Below are 22,579 nucleotides of genomic sequence, written 5' to 3'. Positions count from 1 at the left end.
TGCATGTATCAGTCCACGCCGCAACAAATCTTTCCTTGTATTTGCTCAGCCAAGTATCTGACACATACTGTAGTGCATCTGGATAGGTACCGAACTCTCTCTGTAGTGCACTCCAGCGATCATTATACTCGTCTTCCGTGGAGGACAGCACTAGTACATTCCAACTCATAATAAATTTATCCCATTTCTCCTTCAATTCGAAAATTTTTTTGCACTTGGCCAAAACATTCCTACTAATATGCCATCTACATAATAAATGTCTAGCAGTAGGAAATACTCTATGAATTGCATTCATCAAAGCCAAGTCTCTATCTGTAACAATCAACTCAGGCAAAACATCATCAGCTATGACACTGCGCAATCTCTCTAATGCCCAAGTATAGCTTTCTTCCCCCTCAGAATTTAAGTATACAAAAGCAACTGAAAATGTCATGTCAGTAGATGTCACCCCCACAATCTCTAAGAGCGGAAGACGATACCTATTCGTCTTGTACGTGCAATCCATTATCAACACACGGGGAAATGCACGGAACAAATCAATGCTGCCAGGGTGTGCCCAAAATAAGTCATGCACAACATCCGTATTAGTACAATTCCTATGCCACTCAATATATTTAGCCTCTGATAATTTACCTAATAGATGTTGCATTTCAGACCTCCCGGCTTTCTTTGCAACCTTAAACCGTTGACGTACATTGTAGATAGTCTTGATAGTCGTAACATTGAGGGCATCTCTTTCCTTCAATGTGGATAATATGTCCTTTGGACGAACCAAACTCTTCGACATATCCACTAACAATTCCGTCTCCTGCTCAGATAATCTCCCTGCATATGAGTGCCCCTCCAGATTCTCTGCAGCGGGATGATTGTGCACTCCACATACGACCAGTAATATCCAATCATCCGCAGTATCCAATTTCTTTCCTCTTAATGCAAAAGGGCATCCACACTTCTTTGTCCCACAGGCAGTCTTTATTCGCTTTTCTTTTGTGGTTCGGTACGTCCCACCCCTCTCACAACCTAACGTAATTCTGGGTTTCTTAGAAATGGTACCTGCATCGGATGATTTGATTACAACAACAAAACCATTTCGCCTCCCAGCTTCACGACACCAATTACACAAGTCCTCTCTACTCTTGAAGATCTATACATTAAACAATTTATGTAAGTACACAGTTGTAAAAATAGCTCGCTAAACTAATACAAAATTGCACAATATATTATAATACCTCGTAAGTTGTAAATTCGCTTGTGTAATCCAGTACAAATTCTGATCCAATTATACTAGATTCGGTTGTAGCATAGCCCTACATATAAAATAATTTATCATCAAGAATTAATGAATCAGAGGATCTGTTCGGCACAAAATTCAGCACGGCACGCGATTTGGCACGAGAAGGCTTCTGTTCGGCTGCAGAGTGCCGAACAGAAGCCTTCTGTTCGGCAATGCTCTACCGAACAGAAGGCTTCTGTTCGGCTGCACAGTGCCGTTGCGGCCGATTCTTCGTCCCAAATCACTAGTTGCTTGTCCATGCTTCGAATGGGGCTTAAATCTCCTTCAAAGATCGCCTAAACGATGTAAATGGATCGAGGGGTTTAAGGGGGGTTTGAGGGGTGGTTTTTTTTTTCCTTTTCAAAACGAAACGGAGGAGGAGATGGAGGAGGAGGAAGGGGGGTGTACTGAGAAAATTTCAAGGGCAATATGGTAATTACACTAAAGGTTAGTTTGGGTATTTTATTTTTGGTTTTTGGGGGGTGTCCTGAGCAATCGGGGGGGTGTATTTAGAACTACCCATTTGTCATCGGGCAAATAACGGCTCAGATTACCGTTATAACCGTCGGCGGCAATGGAAGGCTGTTATATTGGAATAACGCCGTTATCGGAACCTTGGCCCCTACCCAATCTCCTCTCCCTCTCTCCCGATGTTCTCCCCTTCCCCCTCGGCCGCCGTCCGGTCCCTCTCCAGCCTCCTCCGTCTCGCCGCCGGTGCCGGCTCCCTCCGCCTTGCCCATCGAGCCCACGCCCGCGCCTTCCCCATTGGCCTCCACCGCCACCCCATCCTCTCGTCCGCTCTCATCTCCGCCTACTCCCGCCTCGGCTTCCCCTCCCTCTCTCGCCTCGTCTTCGACTCCGCCGCGGCCACCGGCGCCCCGTCCAACATCTTCCTCTGGAACGCCCTCCTCGCCGCCTACTCCCGCGCCGGCCTCTTCATCGAGCCCCTCGCCATCTTCCGCCGCATGCGCACTCACCAATCTCCTGATCATTTCACCCTCGCCATCCTGGCCAAGGCCTCCGCCGAGCTTGTCGACTCCGGCACCGGCAGAGGCATCCATTCCCTCGTTATCCGCCTCGGGTTCGGCTCCGACACCGTGATGGCCAACTCCCTGATACTTTTGTACTTCAGATGCGGGAGTCCCCATGATGCTCGGCAGGTGTTTGATGAAATTCCTGCGAGGAGTGTCGCTTCTTGGAATGTGCTGATTTCTGAGTTGGTGAGTTTGAGGGATGGCTTGGATGAGGAGGAGGAGGTGTGGAAGGTCATAATTCGGATGCAGATGGAAGGAGTGAAGCCGGATGGCTTCACGGTCACAACTATTCTACCTTTGTGTAGCTGGCTTCGTGGGAGGGAGATCCATTGTTTTGTTCTAAGAAATGATCTGGGTCTGGGTTCGGATTTCCATGTGGGAAGTTGCCTGATCGACATGTACTCAAAGAGCGGACATGTGGATTTTGGAAGGCGGATTTTTGATGGAATGGCGTCCAAGAATCTGGTCGCTTGGACAGCCATGATTGCGGGTTATGTGGAGAATGGGGATTTCAAAGAAGCTCTGAGGCTTTTCCGGGTGATGCAATTCAGAGATGGCTTAGTGCCCAATAAGGTCACTTTGGTAAGTGTCCTCCCTGCAATTGGATCTCTTGCAAGTTTGGTGGATGGGAAGCAAGTTCACAGCTTTGCCATCAGAGCAGATTTGCATGGAGAAGTTTCTTTGAACAATGCTTTAATTGATATGTACTCCAAATGTGGAAGCTTGAATTATGCAAGACATATATTTGATGATGAATCTTGGCATAAGGATGTCATCTCTTGGAGCTCGATGATTTCGTGCTATGGTATTCATGGCAAGGGAAAAGAAGCCATTGTATTGTTTAATGAAATGTGCAGTCTTGGAGTCAAACTAGATCAAATAACCAGTTTAGCAGTTCTCTCAGCCTGTGATAGGGTGGGTTTGATATCTGAAGGTGTTGATATTTATAATTCTTTGGTAAAGAACCATGGTGTTTTTCCCAGTGTTGAGATGTGTTCCTGTATGGTTGATATGTTAGGACGAGCTGGCCAGCTGAATCAAGCTGTGGATTTTATAAATTCAATGCCAGTTGCACCCTCTTCTAGTGTTTGGGGAGCTCTTTTTGGTGCTTCTGTGATTCATAATAACCAGGAAATGCAAGATCTGGCTTCCAGGTTCCTTCTTCAGTCAGAACCAGAGAATCCATCAAATTATGTATCTCTATCAAATTTACATGCCTCTTCTGGAAGATGGGATTGCGTGGAACAAGTGAGGACAAGAATGAAAGAACGAGGGTTGAGAAAGATGACTGGGTACAGTTGGATTAATGTCAACAGTATGTTACTTTCTTCTAGATAAGTTTCACTGTTGTCCAGATATGAGCTTTGTTATAAACTCTTATTGGCAATTAAAGGAGCTGGTCATGTTCTCAACTCTTGGTAATCTTACACAAGCTTCTAGAAGCTGGTTTTTTGACATTAGTTATTTGGCTGACCCTATAATTGATCATGAGATCCTAGCTAAGCTTCTTACTCAACTCATGAGATGGTAAAACTATTCTATGCAGAGTAGTCTGATGCATGGCAAGAGGAATTGAACCATCTTATTGTAGCCTAAACAAAATGGTGCTATTATTGATTTTTCCAGGTTTCTTCTTAACCTTTTTGGTAAATGGCTTTTTCCATTAAAACCTTTTGTGTTACTCTTTGCTGCTTGCTTCTTTGTTCAATGCTTTGTACCATAGGTAGGGAAAATGAAATTCTCTGTGATCATCTTATTGTGTTTTGAGAACAATAGTAAACTATACCATTTGGGTTTTGCAGATAAGTAGAACGGCTTTCGAAATTTATTAGAAATGAATAGAGGTGAATAGTGCACCTTTTTAAACCTATATTATCACCACAATTTGAGGTTAGAACACTTTCCTTCTGTTAAGAGCCGCTATTCTTATAATGTTTATCATTACTTTTGCTTATTTTCTAAGAAGATATCTACAACATATAATGCCAAACAATCATGTAAAAGCCCATATGATTTAAAATTCAATCACCAACTCCATAAGAACTCTCTTATAGAAATGTAGTTCACAAATTTATTTTCTAATATGTCATAATTTCATTAGAATGTAGTCATATCTTCTTTTCAATTAATCAGGTTTAGTTGTTTATTATTTACGTTAAATCATATTTAAACCTGCCATTTCAATTGCTTCTATTATATCTGATGGTTTCCAACTTTAGCCAAATATTGTTGGATTACATTTTTTTGTGTGAAATTAATCTTGACATTGATATAGTGACCATGGGAACTTATAAACCTCATGTTTGAGAAAATCAAATGCATAGACACACCATGCATACTTGTATATATACATATATATACAGAGTGTAGACACACGTGGAGAGAGTGGTGAACTGTATCTAATCAACCAGATTTTAAGTCTTTTTAGGTCACGTGAAATGTAATATGGGGTCCACATTAATAATCTAAGCCATTGAATGTGATCTACTACCTTTAAATTGCTTAAAGATTAGATCATGTGATTGGAGGCTCTTAGCCTGTGCATCAAGTGGCAAAATGGGCATTGTATTGTGTTTGAACACCACCTTTACCACTTCATGTGTGGGCTAGAGGTCTCCAAATCATATGATTTTTGGTCTCTGAGCAATTTAGACGTAGTATATCACATCCAACATATTAGGTCATCGGCATCGAACCCCCATCTTCCAATTCCACCGGCAGATTCAGCTTGAAATCTAGTTGAGTGGATCCTAGTCTATATTTGTATACACTATACATAGAAAAGGTGTATCCATGCTAGTTTCATTAAAGTTAACATTTTGATATGATCCTACCTTAGATGGATAGGGTGAAACCAGACATAAGATTATAAGAGTTTTTAGTGTCCTACAAATAAAGGATAAAATACTGATTTTTCCCGTCCTATGCATATAAGCTCAAATATGCTCCTTTAAATATGAGGGTGCATATTGCATTGAGTAGTTGATGAGGAGGGGAAGCTTGAGGACATATTTTTCTTTATTCTAGGAATTGTAGACAATGGCCAAATAATAATTTTAAAAAAGCTAAAAGGAAGCAAAGATAAGTCAAATGGCAAATAAGAATACGAACCAGGCTTTTACCAAGGGACTATGGAATTTTAATTCAATGAAGAATATACCCCTCATATGAATGGATGGGAGAGCAGGATCCATAAAGGTGTCAGTGAATTGATAGAAACATCCTATTGAAGACAAGAAAATCTCAAAGCAATATGGGAGAGCAAGATCAATAGACAGTGAATTGACACAAACATCCTATTGAAGACAAGAAAATCTCATAACAGGTTATGTTATGCATTAATTCTAATTTGTATAATTGACTGATGTGCATGGTGTCAAGTCTTTAAATTTCTAATAATGCAGTCAAGCAACACTATGTTATACTAGAGACATTGGACATGCGTTGGTCATGAATCGACATCAACATAGCTGTAGTAAATTAATCCTCGGTTCAAGTGAATGCATCTGAGTTAGCAAGCAGGTCGGGTACAAGAGAAAAAGAATGTGATCTTCAGGTTCTGAGTGAGCTGGGCAGTCATTCTCCTACTCCTTTCTATGTCTCCTCCTCTTATGGAAAATGGGAAAAGAATATGCATAAGACTTGAGAGACACCACTATTCCTCACATTGGTGTCCTGCAACAACTAATCAGATACCCAGCAATTAAACAATGGAAAGACTGAAAAAGGATGAGAAGGGACATGTCCTACATTATATCTGTTGTTCAAATGCTTAATGTTAGACCAGGTTAAGTTATTGATCCTTTTCGACAGTGTGCATTTCATTTTTTTTAGATGATTCCAGTTGCAGATTGTGACAATGAAGTCCAGGTTATAACAGAATATTGTAAACATAGGGTATAATATCTAGTTACATAAGCATTGAGGTGAAATGACTAGAAATTTGTTGCATTTCCACTTTCTTAGGTAATCTATGTTAAACATGATAATAAAAATGCAAGTCCTAGCCTATAAAGGAGTTAGGTGCTCACTTTCATTGCTTTCACTTGAAAATTTCTATTAATATCTTTCATTTTAATGTTCTTATTCTATAATTCATTAGCTCTTGGGTTGCTTAGCCCTGCCCGCTAAGTGGCTTAAGCAATTAAGCTAGTGAAGTTAGCAATTAGCACAACATATCGGAGGATCGATGTCGGGCTAATAGTTGATCATGAATATTCTACTTAATTCACACGGGGAGTCTTCTAAGTTTGAGTCATGTTTTGTAATCTTTGTTAGGATAAGGCGTAGATTTTGTTGTAGCAAGCCAGTAGAGGTAGTACTGACAATGCTAACCTCACTGTAGTGATAGCAAAAATTCTCTATGAGCACATGGATAAATGTAGTTGTTATTGGGTAATGTGACTAATTTTTGCATGCTAAAGCAACCCTTTAACCATGCTAAGCGCCTTCTAGTGATATTAAAGATTCTTAATGAGGGTATGGATAGATGTAATTGTTATGACTAATTAGACTAATTTGCTTAACATTAGGTGGTTAAATTAGCTCACTTTCTGGACAATAATTTACCATATGAGCCAACTATTTGGTGAGCCTTTTTCCTTGTTGGGTTTGCTTCTTTTTCACCCATTTAGTAGATACTCAACCACCTAATGGAGGCAGTGCAATGGAAGTACACAATTTTTAACAGATTTCTAATCTTTTCGCTTATGGTCTTCATCATGTTACAATCTATTATCGCGGGTTCAGATGATGGAGATTTAACCTCGAAGCTGTGGCTCACAAAATGATTGCCATTTTTGGGATAAGGACATGTAGCCTCAATAATACATTAACCCCTCCAGCCCTCCTACTCTTGGTAGCACTTGTGGAATATCACAATTTTGAGAATTGGTAAGGTTGTGTTTGGTAGAACTTTCATTTTTTTTAGTTCTTCCTAAAATCATAAACATGTTTGGCATAGTTAACTAAAACATAAACAAATTTTCTACAGCTGTCTCCTATACAAGAACTAGACTAACACCAGAGAGAAGAAGAGAGGGAAAGGGTGGGTTGAGTGGGTGGTGGCAGTAGCAGTGGTAGCAACAATAGTAGTTGTGTTGGCGATATTGGTAACAAACAATGGGTTGGAGGGAGAAAGTGGTTTGGGGGGTTGGGTGTAGGATGTATACAAGCCGAACACAAGGGAGCTGGCCCTAGCTTAAGCTTGCTCAAAAAATTGGGTGGCCCACTTGAGCTTAAGCACATCACGAGCTAAGCTAGCCTAGAGTGGGCTCGGCTTGTCCACAGCGAGCTAAGCTTGTGGTTGGCTTGGTGTGGCTTGTTACTAGCTGAGGCTATAGGACAAAAAGCTCATCCAAGTGTAGGCCATCATGTACATGAGTAGAGAAGAGGAGCACTAGTATCTTGTGTTTGCGGTATTGATTACAATCATGACCAATATCTCAATCACCTTTAACGTCCTGATCCCGATCGTTGTTAATAATACATACTCTAACTCTACATCCCTAGTGTTGGTCATGCATCAATGAGGAAGGAGGGTGACATTTAACCAACCTTTGTAGCAAGTGAATTGTTAAGGAAGGAAAAGATAAAGTTGGAGCTCTGATTTTGAGAATTTTAAGGGATTAAGCCAGGGTCCAGGGAGAGTAATTTGCTAACCATGTAGGATTAAACCACTAGCTATGGTGGATTTAGCAATTAGGAGTAAAAGCTGGTACTTACTAGAGGAGAGGTGTTAGAGAGAGTGCAGACAAGACAGTGGTTGTGGCAGTTATAAAGGTTGAGAGAGGGGTGTTAGGGTTAGGCTTTTGGTTATGAAGTGTAGCATATCTAAGCCGTTAGATGATAATCTAATGGTTACAATGTGATCATCATTGCAAACAAAGGATTGGTATCTAATTGCTGAAGTATATCCTTATTTGTAAAAAAATGTTTGTATCACAAAATATAGAATCCCTATTTTATAAATAAAAATGTAATGTGATATTATATAAAGATTTATTTCTATTTCAAGCCATACTAAGCCAAACATGTGCAAGCTGATCATAGCTTGTGTTTGGATTGTTCCAATTTTGATCTAAAAAATTTAGCTCATGTTATTCTCCCATCATTCTAGATTTTGAATTTTGAATTTGGAGAGAGACTTTGGCTCTATTCATTAGGCTCCTAGGCCTCTTGGTTGGGGAATCTCCCCTCCCTTCTTTTTATCTCTTCTCCTTTTCTTTCTCCCTTTCTTTTATAATGACCCAGGACCTCATCCCAAAAGACTAGCCAGAAAGTATCATTTGGATTCCTTTGCCTTGTATAAGTACGCAAAATCTATGGAAGTAAACATGCCTAAATGGGTCCTCACATACTTTCCCATTTAAGCTTTGATGTCCTCGCCAGGCTAAGAGTCCAAATCCATTTAAAGCTAATCACAAGCATCATGATTGGCCCATGAACGGCCCCAGTGTGCCCGTGCTGCAAGTTCCTTAGTCCACATAGGCCATGGGCTAGGTCTACTCTAATGCCATTTGTAACAACTCAGGACCTTACCCAAAAAGACTAGGTAGAAGGTATTATTTGGGTTCTTTAGCCTTGCGTAAGTACCTAAGATCTACCCGGTGCATGGACAATGTGAGACTAAACACACGCCCGCACGGGTCCTCACATCCCTCTCCTTTCATCTTTCTCCCCGCTCTTACCGCTCTTTCTCTCTTTATATCACTCATCCTCTCTCATTTCTTTCACTCCATCCTCTCTCTCTCTCTCTCTTATGTGCATTTTGGGCTCTGGTTTCTTCTTTCTTTCTGTATGGATCTCGGATCCACTTTTTCCCCTTTCATGGTCCCTATGGCTTCGCCCCTCTCTCCCTCTATGGTCCCCCATAGATCAGCCTCTCTCTCTCTTGTTTGTGGTCCCCTGCTGCCCCCCTATCCTTTCTCCCTTCTCTCTCCTTTTTTCCTCCCCTCTCCTTGTGGTCCCCCATTGCTCCGCCCTCGCTCTCATTTTGTGACGCTCTCTTCTTTCTCTCTCTCTCTCTCTTCTCTCTCTTCTCCCTCTCCCTCCTTTTCTTTTCCCTCCACCATTTGTGTTCTTGAGTCCCATATTTTTGGTTTGCCTTCACCCCTTCTCATCTAGTTGAGAACCTTGATCCTTTCCCCTTGGCCTCCTGTTCCTGGCTAGTTTGTGAGACTCCAATCTGTTGCCTTGTGCCTACAGGATTCATGATGATTGTGGAGCAATTCGTGGCGATGGGTTCGAGATGATGATGGTTCCCCCCCCCCCCCCCCCCGCCCCATACACACACACACGCGAGTTACTCCGCCACCTCTCTCTCTTTCTGTGGCTTTGTGGCTTGGGGTGAGGGTGCTTTTGGTGATGGTCGAGCTCCCCCACCAAGATGCTGTCTTAGCTTGTTGATTAGAGATTTTTCCTAGTCGCCGACGTTGGCATTGTTAGTGGTTGTCATTCGGGTGCTCATGGTTTTGGCGACTTTCTGGCACTTTCAACAAGTCCTTTGGTGGTGGGACTTTTGAACTTGAAAGTTTGAATTTCGTTGGATTTTTTTGTGAAGAGTTATTTGTCTTCATTTTTGGAAGGTGTGGTTTGAATTTGAATTTGTGATTGACTTTTTAGTCTTTAGGATGTTAGTTGTGCTCTATCTCTTTGTTGTATCTTCACACTTCTTAGTGAAGTGTGCAGCTGGTACTTTCTCTGTTTTCAAAAAAGAAAAAGCTCATCTTCAGCTGGTTTGCAAGCTTAAATTGAGCTAAATTTCAAGCCAAATGCATGCTGCTCAAGATTTGCTCATTCATTTGACAGCCCTGCTCAAGTGGGGGGTCCTTGTTAAAGAAAATGGTAAGAACAAAATATTCTTGCTTTCACACTTCTAAAAATTATGAGAACTTAATTATAAAAGTAGAAAATGAAAGTAGTAGTACCAAACGGACTTTTTGTGTTGCTTTTTGTTAACAAAAAATAGGAAAAAACCAATGCCAAAAATTCTCTGAGGCCTGAAGTTTTTTCCACTTAATAGATCATTATTAAGGTTTCCACTTTTAGCTGACATCCAAATCCTGGAAGCACCTCCTTATATTGAGACCTCTTCCTTCTACCTTCAGGCACCTGCTTTTTATACCTTGGTCAGCAAAAAGAGAATAATGGCTAGCTCCAATAAGAACCCAGAAAATGCCTCTTTAATCTCTTACACAACAATCACATGCATCTCTTCTAGCAAATGTACATCTAAACAACAAGGCATGAATACTTTAAAATGCATGTTTCCTTCTCCTTCTCTCCCTCTATTGCCGGTTTCTTATTTTGGTTCCCTTCCCGGTCCTCCGCCTGTACGGCTCAGTAGGCTCCGAACTAGGCGGTTCAAGACGGTTCCGCCAACCACGGTCAACATTGTAACAAAAAAGTAGGCAATCCCCCAAATCAACCGTCTATAATTTGTAGAAAAGGAAGATTACTTGACATTTCTTCCATCTGAATGTCATCCTTTCTTATTGGTAAATTAAGTTTGTTGTAAGAGGAGTGCCAAAGGAGCTCTGGTGCCAATTCCTTGCAATTTTAGACAGTATAACCACTAAGTACTAGGTTTCTGGAAGCCTTATTGTGAATTGTGTAGCCCTACTTTAGAAGAAAAAGAGACATTGAGCAAGAAGAGAATGAAGCTGCTTACTCAAATGATGTTAAAATGCTTCTTGTGCAACAGGTTGTATCTAAAGTCTAAACCATCATGTTTGGTGGAGCATGATTGTTCTGATGTGAATGTTGTGAACTAGTGCTGTATGTGGTAAGAAGTCATGCAGTTTTTGTTGACGTTGAAAAGGTAATGATCATTAAGAATGTCTAACCAGATTCCCTATGGAAGTTTTTTTATTTTATGCTTGTGTCTGATGTGAATCCCTTCTCGGTTAGCAAGGTCACTCTTGTCATGTTAAGGTAAATTCATTCCCTTATAAAAGGGCAAGGGATCCCCTGATACTAGCTCCAAGGATGCAGCAGTAAATTTATTTGCCTAACAAATCCACCACAAGTGTTTATATCTAAATGAATTCCAGGACCTAAGGGATTTCTGTAAGTTAATGCCAGAAGATGCTTGTTGTTGATGAGCTTCACGCAACAAAGTTTTTGATGGCAAAGAGTGATATGAGTGGCTGAGGCATGTCTGCTTTCATGCACTGGTAACAACCAGAAAATCAACCAAGTTTGAACAATTTCCCCCGAGTCTTCTGGAGTTTTGCACGGGAAACACACACAAGAGTCCTAGCTTGTAAGGATAAGAATTTCAAGTGTGTTTTGTTGCCTCTATATGTCAGTGTGAATTTCAGAGAGAGATGGCATAGCTTGTTTTAGTTTATGATTTTGCAGTGAGTTCTATAATAATTCGTTTTCTTCTTCCATTTCTTTCTTCCTTCAATTATCATCTTCCCTACCATTCCCACTTTGAATGGTGTGAGAGAGATAGAGAGATCTATGAAATGCTTCTTCACTGAAATTGGAAAAGGAGTGGTGATGTATGCTCATACTTTTTATGATTTCGCAGTGGGGACCATCACATCATTTTCTTCTTCCATCCTTTTCTGCTTCTGATTATCCTCAGCCCCACCTCTCCTATTCTGAATGTTTTGAGACAGAATTCTTTGAAAATGATTCTTCACTAAACTTGGAAAAGGAGTGGCGATCTATGGTTCTATGCCAACACATATTTATATTTCATAACTTAGTAACAGGAATAGGATAGTGGTACCTCCTCTGGAAACTGCTCAGAATCTTGAACCATACATGCTTCCTAAGAACTTTTTCACTTAAGGTGTTTTTAGAATATCCGTTTCCCTGCACCAGCACTGACTCTCAATTCTGTCAACCAAGTTTCAGGAAGTAAAATCGCACCAAGTAAACAGTTAGTGTTATACTACTGTCTTACAATAACAGGATATAATATGTTTTGGATGTTCCTATATGCAACATAATTCTCTAGATGCTATTCATTAAATTTAGTACCTTGAGAATTGAACCTACAATATTCTGCAGCGTAGTCAAGATATGCAACAGAATGTAAGACCGTAATGGCCATCAATGCACAATAGTACAGTTCACCGATAAGATGTTGCTTTTCTTTTCATATGACATTGATTCTTTCTTTGCTGCTAAACTAAACTGTTTTTTTTTAAGAAGAAACAAAATATGGGATGGGATACAGGACTACATAGTCCATCAGAGGAAAATTATAGACAAAGTCATGTGATGCTACATTTCATTTCGCAAGACATTGAATCTTTATCCAAGTTGAATTTAACTTACTATACTGTTGCTCTCTCTCTCTCTCTCTCTCTCTCTCTCTCTCTCTCTCTCTCTCTCTCTTTCTCTAGAAGGAAATGCGCTGTCAATTTTACAAATTATTGAAAATATTACTTTTTGAATGGTGACTGCATTTGCAGGATGGTAAAATTCGATGTACCAGAAATGATAACAAGTTCAGATTCAAACATTGCAGCTGATGGGATCTGCCTGACACTAAAACGTGCTTGATTGGTCGCTTTCCATTTTCTGAGGCAAAGAGGCAAGTAACAGTGGAACAGGTGGGAAACCCTTCAAATGCCGATGCCTGCCTCTCAACAGTTTTTCTGAATGCTGAGAAGAAGAAATCTACTCATCAACATAATTTCACAATTATAGCAGTTTGGAGTGCAGCATCATGATAACCCGACTTTGGTAGGTGGACTGTCATCTCTAACCCTGGTCAAAAAGTTCTGCAAATCATTGTTTTTTTATATTATTTATCATATGCCAGTATAAATATTATTTCTTGGTTTTCTCTATAGAGCAGTGTGCTTCATGTGGCTTGCTCATATACTATCTCACATTAGGTGTGCAATGGCAATGAAAGTGATGCAGATCTATCTTGCATTATTACGAATGGTGGATTAGTTGTTTCTTGTGAGCATGACCTTAATAGTGTAGTTAGCTAAATATCCAAGGGGAGCCATCACCAACATTCCAAATCTATCAACGGTCGGAGGTAACGCGCATTTATTTTGCCGTGGAATATTAATCAATATGTAATTGACAAGTGACAAGCAGCTACTAACCAAATCTGGCATCATGCCTAAATGCTAGCCCATGATGGCAGCACATGCGGGTGGCGATACTGGATTGCCCCAATGGCCAAAATTCTTCTCCATGTCCTTTGAACCTGGAGCCATGATCGCCGATCTGTCAACTCCTAACAACAGGTTGATGGTAAGGAAACCTCTCAAGGGTGGTGTTAAGGAGGATGGCCCCAGGGGTGCTTCCATCTGCCGGGCCCCAGGGGTGCTTCTGTCTGCCGTCGGATCTCCATCTCAGCTTCTCAGCCACCATGGATGGCATCAAACTAAGAAGAATATATGGTATCCACGTGCATCTGCTCCATCTGGCACTGTGGTCTTCCTCCTCCTCTCAGTATGTGGAGCCCTCGATGTGAGACGCTGTCACTCTCTTCCTTGAATGCAGTTGTGCTACCATCCGTAGCCCAATTAAACATTCCTGTGGCCCATGATATGGTGGGTCAAAAGTTGTCGCTCTCATCCTGCTCAGATGCTAGCCAATTGAAATGTGATAGAACAATGTCAGATTCAGGGTAAGACTGTGTTGTTTTGGTTGCTTCTGCCATGCGGCACATCTATTTCAATCAGTGAGAGATCTGTTCTGCCTACCGAACTCCCATCAGCTCAGAAAGCTTCAGGCTTTCACCTTCTCTATCCTAAATTTTCCTACTTAATGATTGACTTTAAGGCAAATGATAGCAAGCCAAACTTCCATGATTAATTTAGATGCTCTCCTGTTGATGGTGGTGTGCCCCTAATCATTTGATTCTGCAGGGATCTGAATTAATTTGGAACATAGACACGGGCTGCAGGCCTATGCCATCTCTTTGCTAGTTTGCTTTCCTGCTTTGACTCTTTGATATCATTTATTTTTGGCGCAGATCTCTTCCTCTTTGATGCTAGTGTATATTAATCTTCTCGCCATAATCGTAGCTCATTTATGTCATGAAAATGCCTCATGCTTATGCCCCAATCATCATGGCAAATATTCTCTTTGGAAAACAAAAACAATTTCGATACCCTTTCTTTACTGTCCTTTCATTTTCATGGAACAGTTTTTTTTTCATCCTTCTTCCTCTCTAGCACAATTTTTCCTCTCTTTTAGGCCTTCTTAGGACAGTGCAGCTGATGCAGCTCCAGTAGTTGGCAGGTTAATGCATCTAGATGGTACCATGGCACACCTCAATCCTGTGGGGATTTCTGTGGTTTTTTCACTTTCTGATAGCTTCAGTTACTATGATTTCAACCAGCATTTGCTCCTTTTCTTTTCCTTCTCATAACATTAGAAAGCAGAAAAAGATTAGTGCCTATCCTCTTCCAAATTTGCAAGAAAATCCTATCCTTCATTTGATTGGACATGGAGATATATCCCCCAGCCTTGTGAACTTTCAACTATATTTGTCTTGCATGTCAAGGATGGGACCGATAATTTTGCTCAAAAGAAAAGGATTGGACTGATGATCTGTTAAAAAGAGATTGAAACGGTTTAGGATTATTCTAATATAGCAAATTTTACAATCAAGGTTTGCCCTCATATCTAATTATAACAATCAATTTAGATGGTGCATTATTTGAGCTTGTACTTAGTTGATGGTCCATCAGATTTCAGATTAACATATCATGGTATATCTTCTGATAGACTTTAGAATTGTTTTGATGCATAATTACAGCTCTTCAATTTGATGAACTATAAAATTCTTTTGAAGTACTATACGGTGATCTACTGGAATTGTAAAAGAAAGATACCCACTCTGGTGGAGGTTCTTAGTCTGAACATTTCCTTGAGAGTTAGGCAAAAACAAAAAATCTGACTGCAAGTTCTTCTGCTGTTACTCTCACCTCACTTGCATGCAGATGCACACGAGCACACAAACTCACGCGTGCAAATTAAAAGAAAAAAAAATATCTCAGATTTTTTCTCAGAGAATTTTAAGCTAGAGTTTAGAATAATCAATTGGATAGTTTTCTTTCATTGTTAAAGCATGAAACCGATCTAGTTAGAGCTCTTTTCTTTGTTCAAATCAATGAAAGGGCATTGTTGAGCATCCAAATTTCAAATATTGCACTTTGGCCCTCTGTTTTTGAATTCTTCATTCATTGAAGGGTAATTACAAAAACATCATAAAAGTATTAGTAACAACATGTTTTTACCATCAAAAACATCAAATTCATCTTCTTCTTCTTCTTTTTTGGTCCAATAATTCTTGGAATGATCCTTGAGTAAGTAAATGAATCAAGAATTAGTGATGTAGTACAAGTGCGGGGAAAGAGGAGAAGAAGGAAGAACAAGAGAGGGAGAAGGAAGAAGAGGTTATAGGGACGCAGGAAGAAGAGAAGGGGAGAAGGAGGAAGAAGAAGAACAAGAAAGAGGCTAGGATTTTTTTCATTCAATCATCAATTTCCTTATACATGAGAGGGGTGGTCTTTATATAGACCTTACATATTGACCCAATTACATAAACCCAATTGACTAGTCTAATAACAAAATAGCGAACCAAATTAACTTGACTAAGACAAAAATAAATAATGCAATAAAAGAAAATGACTCGGACTTAAATGGACCCAATCCGGGTCTGGCTCAATTCGGGAGCTCAGGATCATCTGGATAAAGGGCTCTGATATCCCCATCAACTCCTTCCGGGTGAGAGAAACTCGACCCCGTCGAGTATATGTCTGGCCGGCTATCGTACTGCTCCAGAAGATCGGGGTCAAGGTGCTGCAGCTGGGCTCTGGAAATTCATGTCACGTCAGACTTTGGTCGATCTTTCCACCGAACAAGGTAACGTTGGTAGCCACCGTTCCTGGTTGAAATAACCTGCTCATCTAATATATGTTCTATTTGTTCTCTGTGTGCATGAAATTTGAGAGGTGGTGGCTCGACAGCAGGTAATAGGTCAGGGTGTTCAACATGGGCAGGTATATCAATAAAGAGGTCAGAAGGCATGAATATTGTCTTTTTGTATGGGACTAAATCTTCAATATTAAATGTTGCACTAATCCCATAGTCATTAGGAGGATTCACAACATATGCATTCGAACTGATTTTCTTTAAGATTTTGAACGGTTCCGCACTACAAGTTTGCAATTTCTTAAACGTTTTCGAAGAAAGTCGTTCAAACCTAATTCTTATCATGACGTAATCTCTTTCACTTAACTCTTTATAACGTCTGTGTAAATCAGCAAGGGATTTATATTTTAAGTTATTAAAGTGACTACAATTGCTGATTTCTTGATGCAATGAATATGGATGTGATGCAATTGATTGTGCAGACTCAATGACTCTATACTGATGAGACATGAAAAACAAGTCTATGGGTTGCCTAGGTTTGTAATCATGCACCATTTCGAATGGACTCATACCTATGGACTTGTTAACCGAACTATTATATGCAAACTCAACTGTCGGTAATATTAAATCCCAGATCCTAGCATATGCACTCGGGTTAAGCTTATGTTATGGAAGGTTGAGCAAAGATGCCCCGGGAACTATATCTATTGCGTGTTGGATATCACGCATCGGAGGAAGGGCATCCAGAAGATCATCAGGGACTACAAAATGAAACTCCTCTAGAAGGAAAACTACTACCGGGGAATGTTCAAGGTTGGACTCCGCATGGGTAGTTTTAGCTACAAGTGCTAACTCAGGTGACTGGCTCTCAATATCTTTCACTACCTCTTCGATAGTAGTGATGTGAAGTGGCTTGGTTGTACTTAGATCAATATTCTCCCTTTGGAAATCATTTTGGACAAAGTCTAATTCTGTAGGTTCGTCTTCAAAGTCTTCTTCATAGTCTTCTATATTTAGTTCATAGACTTTTTCAATATATTCGACCTCTTGGCTCCTAACTTCTGGTTCAGTAATCAGATAGGTTCTAATGGAACATTGGGATGCTATGTGGTCGAATTGTTGACACCTTGAACATTGGATTTGGTGTCCAAGAAAATGGGGAAGGATTACAGGTGGTGCAAGCAAACCGATTTTAGGTTGGGCTGCAATAGGGGTTGGCGGCATAGGAGTCCTAGAATTTTGAATGTGCTCACGGATCTCTTGTTTGAATTCCTTGTATCCAGCCCGCATGGCAACAATCTGTTCTAGGAGAGACCTCAAAATGTCGGAATTCATGGTAGCTACAGGGGTTTTAGGTTGATTGAGATAGTGCTCCATATCACTACAGGTTGGCTTGCAATGATGACACTGGGTGATGATGTGAAATGCAGTGTCACTGATGAAACCCTTATAAGTATGATGCAGGACCAGATTTGATGCAGGACAACCTACTAATGCAATCTATTATGATTTCAGAAATCAGCAAGTTTTCACAAAAATAACTTAAAGTTTAAATGTTGCTGATTTTTACTTCGGTTATTCAGAATTAAGGATTAAGATTATTCAATTTAAGAAATTAGTTTGCAATCAAGTAGTTCAGTTGTTCTGATCCTAAAGTAATTTGAGCGAATAATGTTGAGAAACGTCCTGTTGCGAGGGTGTGCTAATTTAATATCAAGATTTAATGGGTGAATAGGACGGGTATGGTAATATATGTTCAAGGTTTCAAAATATGACAGGAAAGTAAGTTTTCAATTATAGCTGTCATGCAAGAGAACTAGAACACAATTAGATAAACAAGCCCAAAAAGAGGAAGAACCTATTACCTGTGGTGAATGCAGTCAACCAGAAGCGTCCGTTGTAGAGTCTCGAACACGAAATCGACACCGGTCGAAGTTAGCTGGAGCTGTGGGTCTGGATCTGCAGCACAAGGGACTCAGTGGAGCTGATTGATGAAGCCAAACTGTTGCAAGGCTGAAATGGACACTAAGAGGATGCTGTTGTGGGCCTGTAGTAGTTATACAGTGTGAGCCTGAAAGGTCTGCGGGCATGTGGCTGTAGTTGGGCCCGTGTAATGAAGAAAGGAGGGTGGGGTTGGTATGGCCCTGTTGAGGGGAGGGTGATGGGGCCTGTGTAAGAAAGGGCATGTTGGGCCCTCAAATTGAATGAGGGAGTGGGGATGGGTTGGAGCGCGGCGGCGGAAGGGAGAGATGTAGCTGGGCCGACGGCTCGGGTGGGTTGATGGGGTGTGTGGGCGGACGGGAGAGGGAGATGAGGGGGGTTTGGATGGGAGGAGAAGTGGTGGCGACGGTGAGGAGGAGGCGGCCGAAGGGAGGCAGGGCGAGGAAAGCGACGGTGGGAAATTTTAGGCGGCGCTCTCGGGTGGCGAAGCGGTGGATGGCGGACGAAGACGGAGGCGGTGATGGCGCTGCGGATGCGGTGGCACAGATGGAGGGGATCGGTTGGCGCGGCTCGTCGAAGAGGGAGAAGCGGGGCACGGCCAAGGGGTGCGATCTGCGAGGGGTGGCGGAGCTCGGCGGCGGCGCTCGGGCGGTGATTGCGAGGGCTGCAAAGCGGAGGTGGCAAAATGGCGGAGCTCAAGTGGACCGCTCGGCGAAACGGCGGAGGTGGCGGCAACAGCGGCGAGCGGAGCTCGGGTGAATGCTCGGCGGCACGGCGGAGGCGGCGGAGGCAGCGACAGCGGCGGAAACCCTAGGGTTTCCCTTCGGCAGAAACAGAGGTAAGCAGTTTTTTTTTATTTGAACCTTAACATGTTCGGGTTAACGGGCTCGAGTTTTCGGTTGCAACCCGCTCCGATAACCGTGAAGTTGAGCACGTGCAGGTCACGTGCAAATATTTTTTTTTAATGAATCGCTGGACCCGGGTTACCGGGTTGTGGGTAATGGGTTTAAGACTTACCCGTTACCTGGCTTCTTCTTCAACCTCCCAACCGATTCGGGAGGGCGATCCGATCACTTCGACGGTGGTTGCGGAACGGCCGAACGGCGTGGCGACGGAGTTCGCGGCCGCAGCTCCATGGTCGGCGGCGACAGGCGACGGCCGAACGTGGTGGCGGCCGAATTTCTCCTCTGTGCAGTGGTCGGCGGGTGCGTCGACAGTTCCGAGGGATAGGGCTGAAAATAAAGCGGCGACGCTCTTCTTGTTTCCAGCAGCGGGATTCACTCGCGGCCCGTCAGAACGCTCCGGTGTCCGTGGTCGGGATACCCCGTAGAGCTCGTGCGCCAACCGGAATTCGGGGATCCAGCGCTGCTCCGCCATACACCGGCGGGGTTTTCTGTGGAAGGCGAAGCGGCCGCCGGCGTTGAAGCAGGGGAGGTGGACACGGCGAGGGTACCGCGGTTAATGGTGGTGTCGGGCGTGATGACAGATGGACGGGGAAGACCAGCCGCAGAGATCTCTTCGTTCATTTTTTTTTTTTGTGAAGCTGACAGAGGGAAAGAAGAAGGAACCGAGAGAGGCCCGATGAGCCAGGGGTTGTTCCCCTCTGTTCCTTCTTGTGAGAACCGAGAGAGCGAGAGACCCCTTTTCTGCTGAGCGGAACTGACAGAGGGAGGGGCCCTGTTCTTGTTGTTGGTGGGAACCGAGGGAAAAGAAGACTGTTGTTGGATCGGGGCTTTGGCAATAGAAGCAAAACCGATTTGCTCTGATACCAAGTTGATGTAGTACAAGTGCGGGGAAAGAGGAGAAGAAGGAAGAACAAGAGAGGGAGAAGGAAGAGGTTATAGGGACGCAGGAAGAAGAGAAGGGGAGGAGGAAAAAGAAGAAAAACAAGAAAGAGGCTAGGGTTTTTTTCATTCAATCATCAATTCCCTTATACATAGAGAGGTGGTCTTTAAATAGACCTTACATATTGACCCAATTACATAAACCCAATTGACCAGTCTAATAACAAAATAACGAACCAAATTAACTTGACTAAGACAAAAGTAAATAATGCAATAAAAGAAAATGACTCGAACTCAAATGGACCCAATCCGGGTCTGACTCAATCCGGGGGCTCAGGATCATCTGGATGAAGGGCTCTGATGTCTCCATCAATTAGCCAACTATTCATGAATTTTATGATATACTCCATGATGACATTGTAAACAATTGTCCTGGACATCAACCAAAAGTCGTGATCTATTATTGGTGGTAAAGGGGGTTTTGCTATGGTTTATCATCTTGCCCGTCTCTTTCATGTTTGTTTTTACCTGTAAGCTTACAAATATATCAATAACTTTAAATCTTTTCTTTCCGAAAAAAATTGCATTCTTTTCTTTCTGTCGTTTTCTCTCCCAATAATAAATAATTGATTTCTTTTTTAAAAAATTTGGTGGTTCTCGTATGTATCTCCTTCATCCTTAATTTTTTCCCAAATGCTGAACTCAAGACTGTGATCAGAACATTCTCATCTGTGCTAACTTGAGGTTGATTCAACAGTGGAGAAAAACACAATTAAATCTTCAAACTTCTTGCTCGAATTTAGTGAATGTTCAAGAATGACATCCAATGATTTTGCCCTAACCGATTTTAGCAACCTTTTCAATAGTCTGTCATTGGGATCCTGCACTAATGCCAACACTACATGAAGATTTAACTTATTGCTGTACAAAATGTCTTGGCTACCATTTGTGTACATAGGCAGAGATCTCAGTGTCCCTCATGATTTTAGTACTTTATCCTTACTATATATGATGAGAATTCCGTGCGACTGACTTCTATAAATAGTTCAGTGATCTCATGTGAGATCACATTGAGGAAGAAACTGGAAGTGCCAACACATTTCTATCGTAAAGAAGTTGAACTTTACGTCCTGAAAAATCATGAATTTAAGAGAAATTCCAATACTCTGAGAAAGGAGGACTTCAAATCCTATTTTACAAATCTTTGAATATTAGGAATCTTTGCCAACTTTCATTAGAGGGAAGGTGGGTACTCCTCTTCCAGATTTTTTTTTAAAAAAAATGCATCGCGTCCGATTTTCTCTCTCCTCTTCTCTCTTAGCTTAAAGTGGTCTCGGATGGCAAGATCCAATCCCACAATGTGGATATCTGTTGTAGGGTAGGAGGAATACTAGTACCTGAGGTTCCAACTTCACAATAGCTACTGTAAAAGTAGACTTGAAAAAAAATATTCTTCCTTCCAAGTGAATCTCAGCAAGTTTCCAGATTATAAATCATTTGTGATAGCTTCCTGTTGGCATAGATATTGTTGCTCCCAAAAAAGAAAAAGATATTTTTCGGTTATGATAACTTCTATTGACCCTAAATTTCCTAAGATCTTGCAAAGCATTAGTCCCATTTCAGGAAAGATACACATGGGGCCAATCTGATCCCACAATTATACCAAAAAAATTTCAGTGTCAGCATTCACAATGAACTTCTAAAATGCATGACATTGAATCATTCCAAACGGACGAAATGGGCATCAAATGACACAGATGTGCATATGTTTGCTTGTATGGGCACAAGAATCTAGTGCTTAAATAACTCTTATGTGATAGTGGTGCATTCATCGGCTGCGCAACTCGGACTACTCGGAGGGGAATTGCGGAGTCGATGGATTCTCCACCGACAGGAAAAAAGACAGGATTCCAATGATCAGAAGAACTAGTGCATGATACCCCAATGTCAGAAGTAGTGCTAAATTCAGAGTCTACAATGGCATATGGTTCCCTTTTCCTCTACTAGAGATTGTAAGAATAGCACTTTGAGATTCTTTACATGCATTGGAACCGAGAGCAAGGGAGACAAAAGAGTGTGTAGGTTTGGTTCTTCAGCTCTTCACCCATTTTCCCTCTTTTAATGAGACTCAAAACTTTACACTAGTGTACTCCTTCGGGAACTGCAAGGTGGCAGCCATAGAGATCATTAGAGGGTGGGTGACATATTAATCCGATGGGTTCCTAAGGAGCTAATGATTTGGTGGGCCTTTGGCATGTCGATTGGTGTTTCTGGTTGTAGTGGGGGATCTCTATCTGCTGCAACTTGAGTACAACTCAACCCCCTACCATAAGGCTCTAAACTTTATTTCCCTTTCAGAAATAATTCATAGAGATCGCAGTATCTTTTAGTGCACTGTCATGCTTTCACATTAATTCGTATGAAATAATTGATGTTGTCCAGCTGCAAAACAAGTTTCACTGCTCGAGTCTTGTAAGATTTGCCGTGGAAATTAACCAGCCTTTTCAGATGTGGACAGGGTGAAGGTAAAACAGTCCCAGATTCAAAGCTGAAGACGAGCAAGCAAGTACAGGGAAAAAAAAGCACAGAAGCCCATGTTTTCTCCAGTATGTTGGTTAGTGGGAGGGAGAAAGGGATAGGTCTATGGAAGAGAGGGATCACTGAGAAAACCAGAAATA

General features: G+C 41.6%; 1 protein-coding gene across 20 annotated transcripts; it reads left to right on the top strand.

Moving 5' to 3' along the window:
• Positions 1-1,860: 1,860 nt before the first annotated feature.
• LOC103701348 (pentatricopeptide repeat-containing protein At5g27110-like) lies at positions 1,861-14,109 on the top strand. 20 transcript variants are annotated; one of them, XM_088718293.2, is made up of 5 exons: positions 1,861-3,725; positions 3,854-3,933; positions 12,741-13,014; positions 13,170-13,321; positions 13,420-14,109. In XM_088718293.2, the coding sequence occupies exon 1, from the start codon at positions 1,924-1,926 to the stop codon at positions 3,643-3,645; it is 1,722 nt and encodes a 573-aa protein (XP_088574419.2). In that variant the 5' UTR covers positions 1,861-1,923; the 3' UTR covers positions 3,646-3,725; positions 3,854-3,933; positions 12,741-13,014; positions 13,170-13,321; positions 13,420-14,109. The 20 variants fall into 20 exon arrangements, with proteins under 20 accessions (XP_088574419.2, XP_088574429.2, XP_088574430.2 ...); XM_088718303.2 differs by adding an exon at positions 4,110-4,197 and having other exon boundaries at positions 1,879-3,622; positions 12,741-13,321; XM_088718304.2 differs by adding an exon at positions 4,110-4,197 and having other exon boundaries at positions 1,879-3,622; positions 3,854-3,953; positions 12,741-13,321.
• The last annotated feature ends 8,470 nt before the right edge of the window (positions 14,110-22,579 follow it).

This window comes from Phoenix dactylifera, chromosome 3 (genome assembly GCF_051530095.1).
Source record: "Phoenix dactylifera cultivar Ajwa chromosome 3, Ajwa_hap1_PhDact_Kaust_v1.1, whole genome shotgun sequence".
Lineage (NCBI taxonomy): Eukaryota > Viridiplantae > Streptophyta > Magnoliopsida > Arecales > Arecaceae > Phoenix > Phoenix dactylifera.
This window is presented reverse-complemented; position numbering and strand designations above follow the sequence as displayed.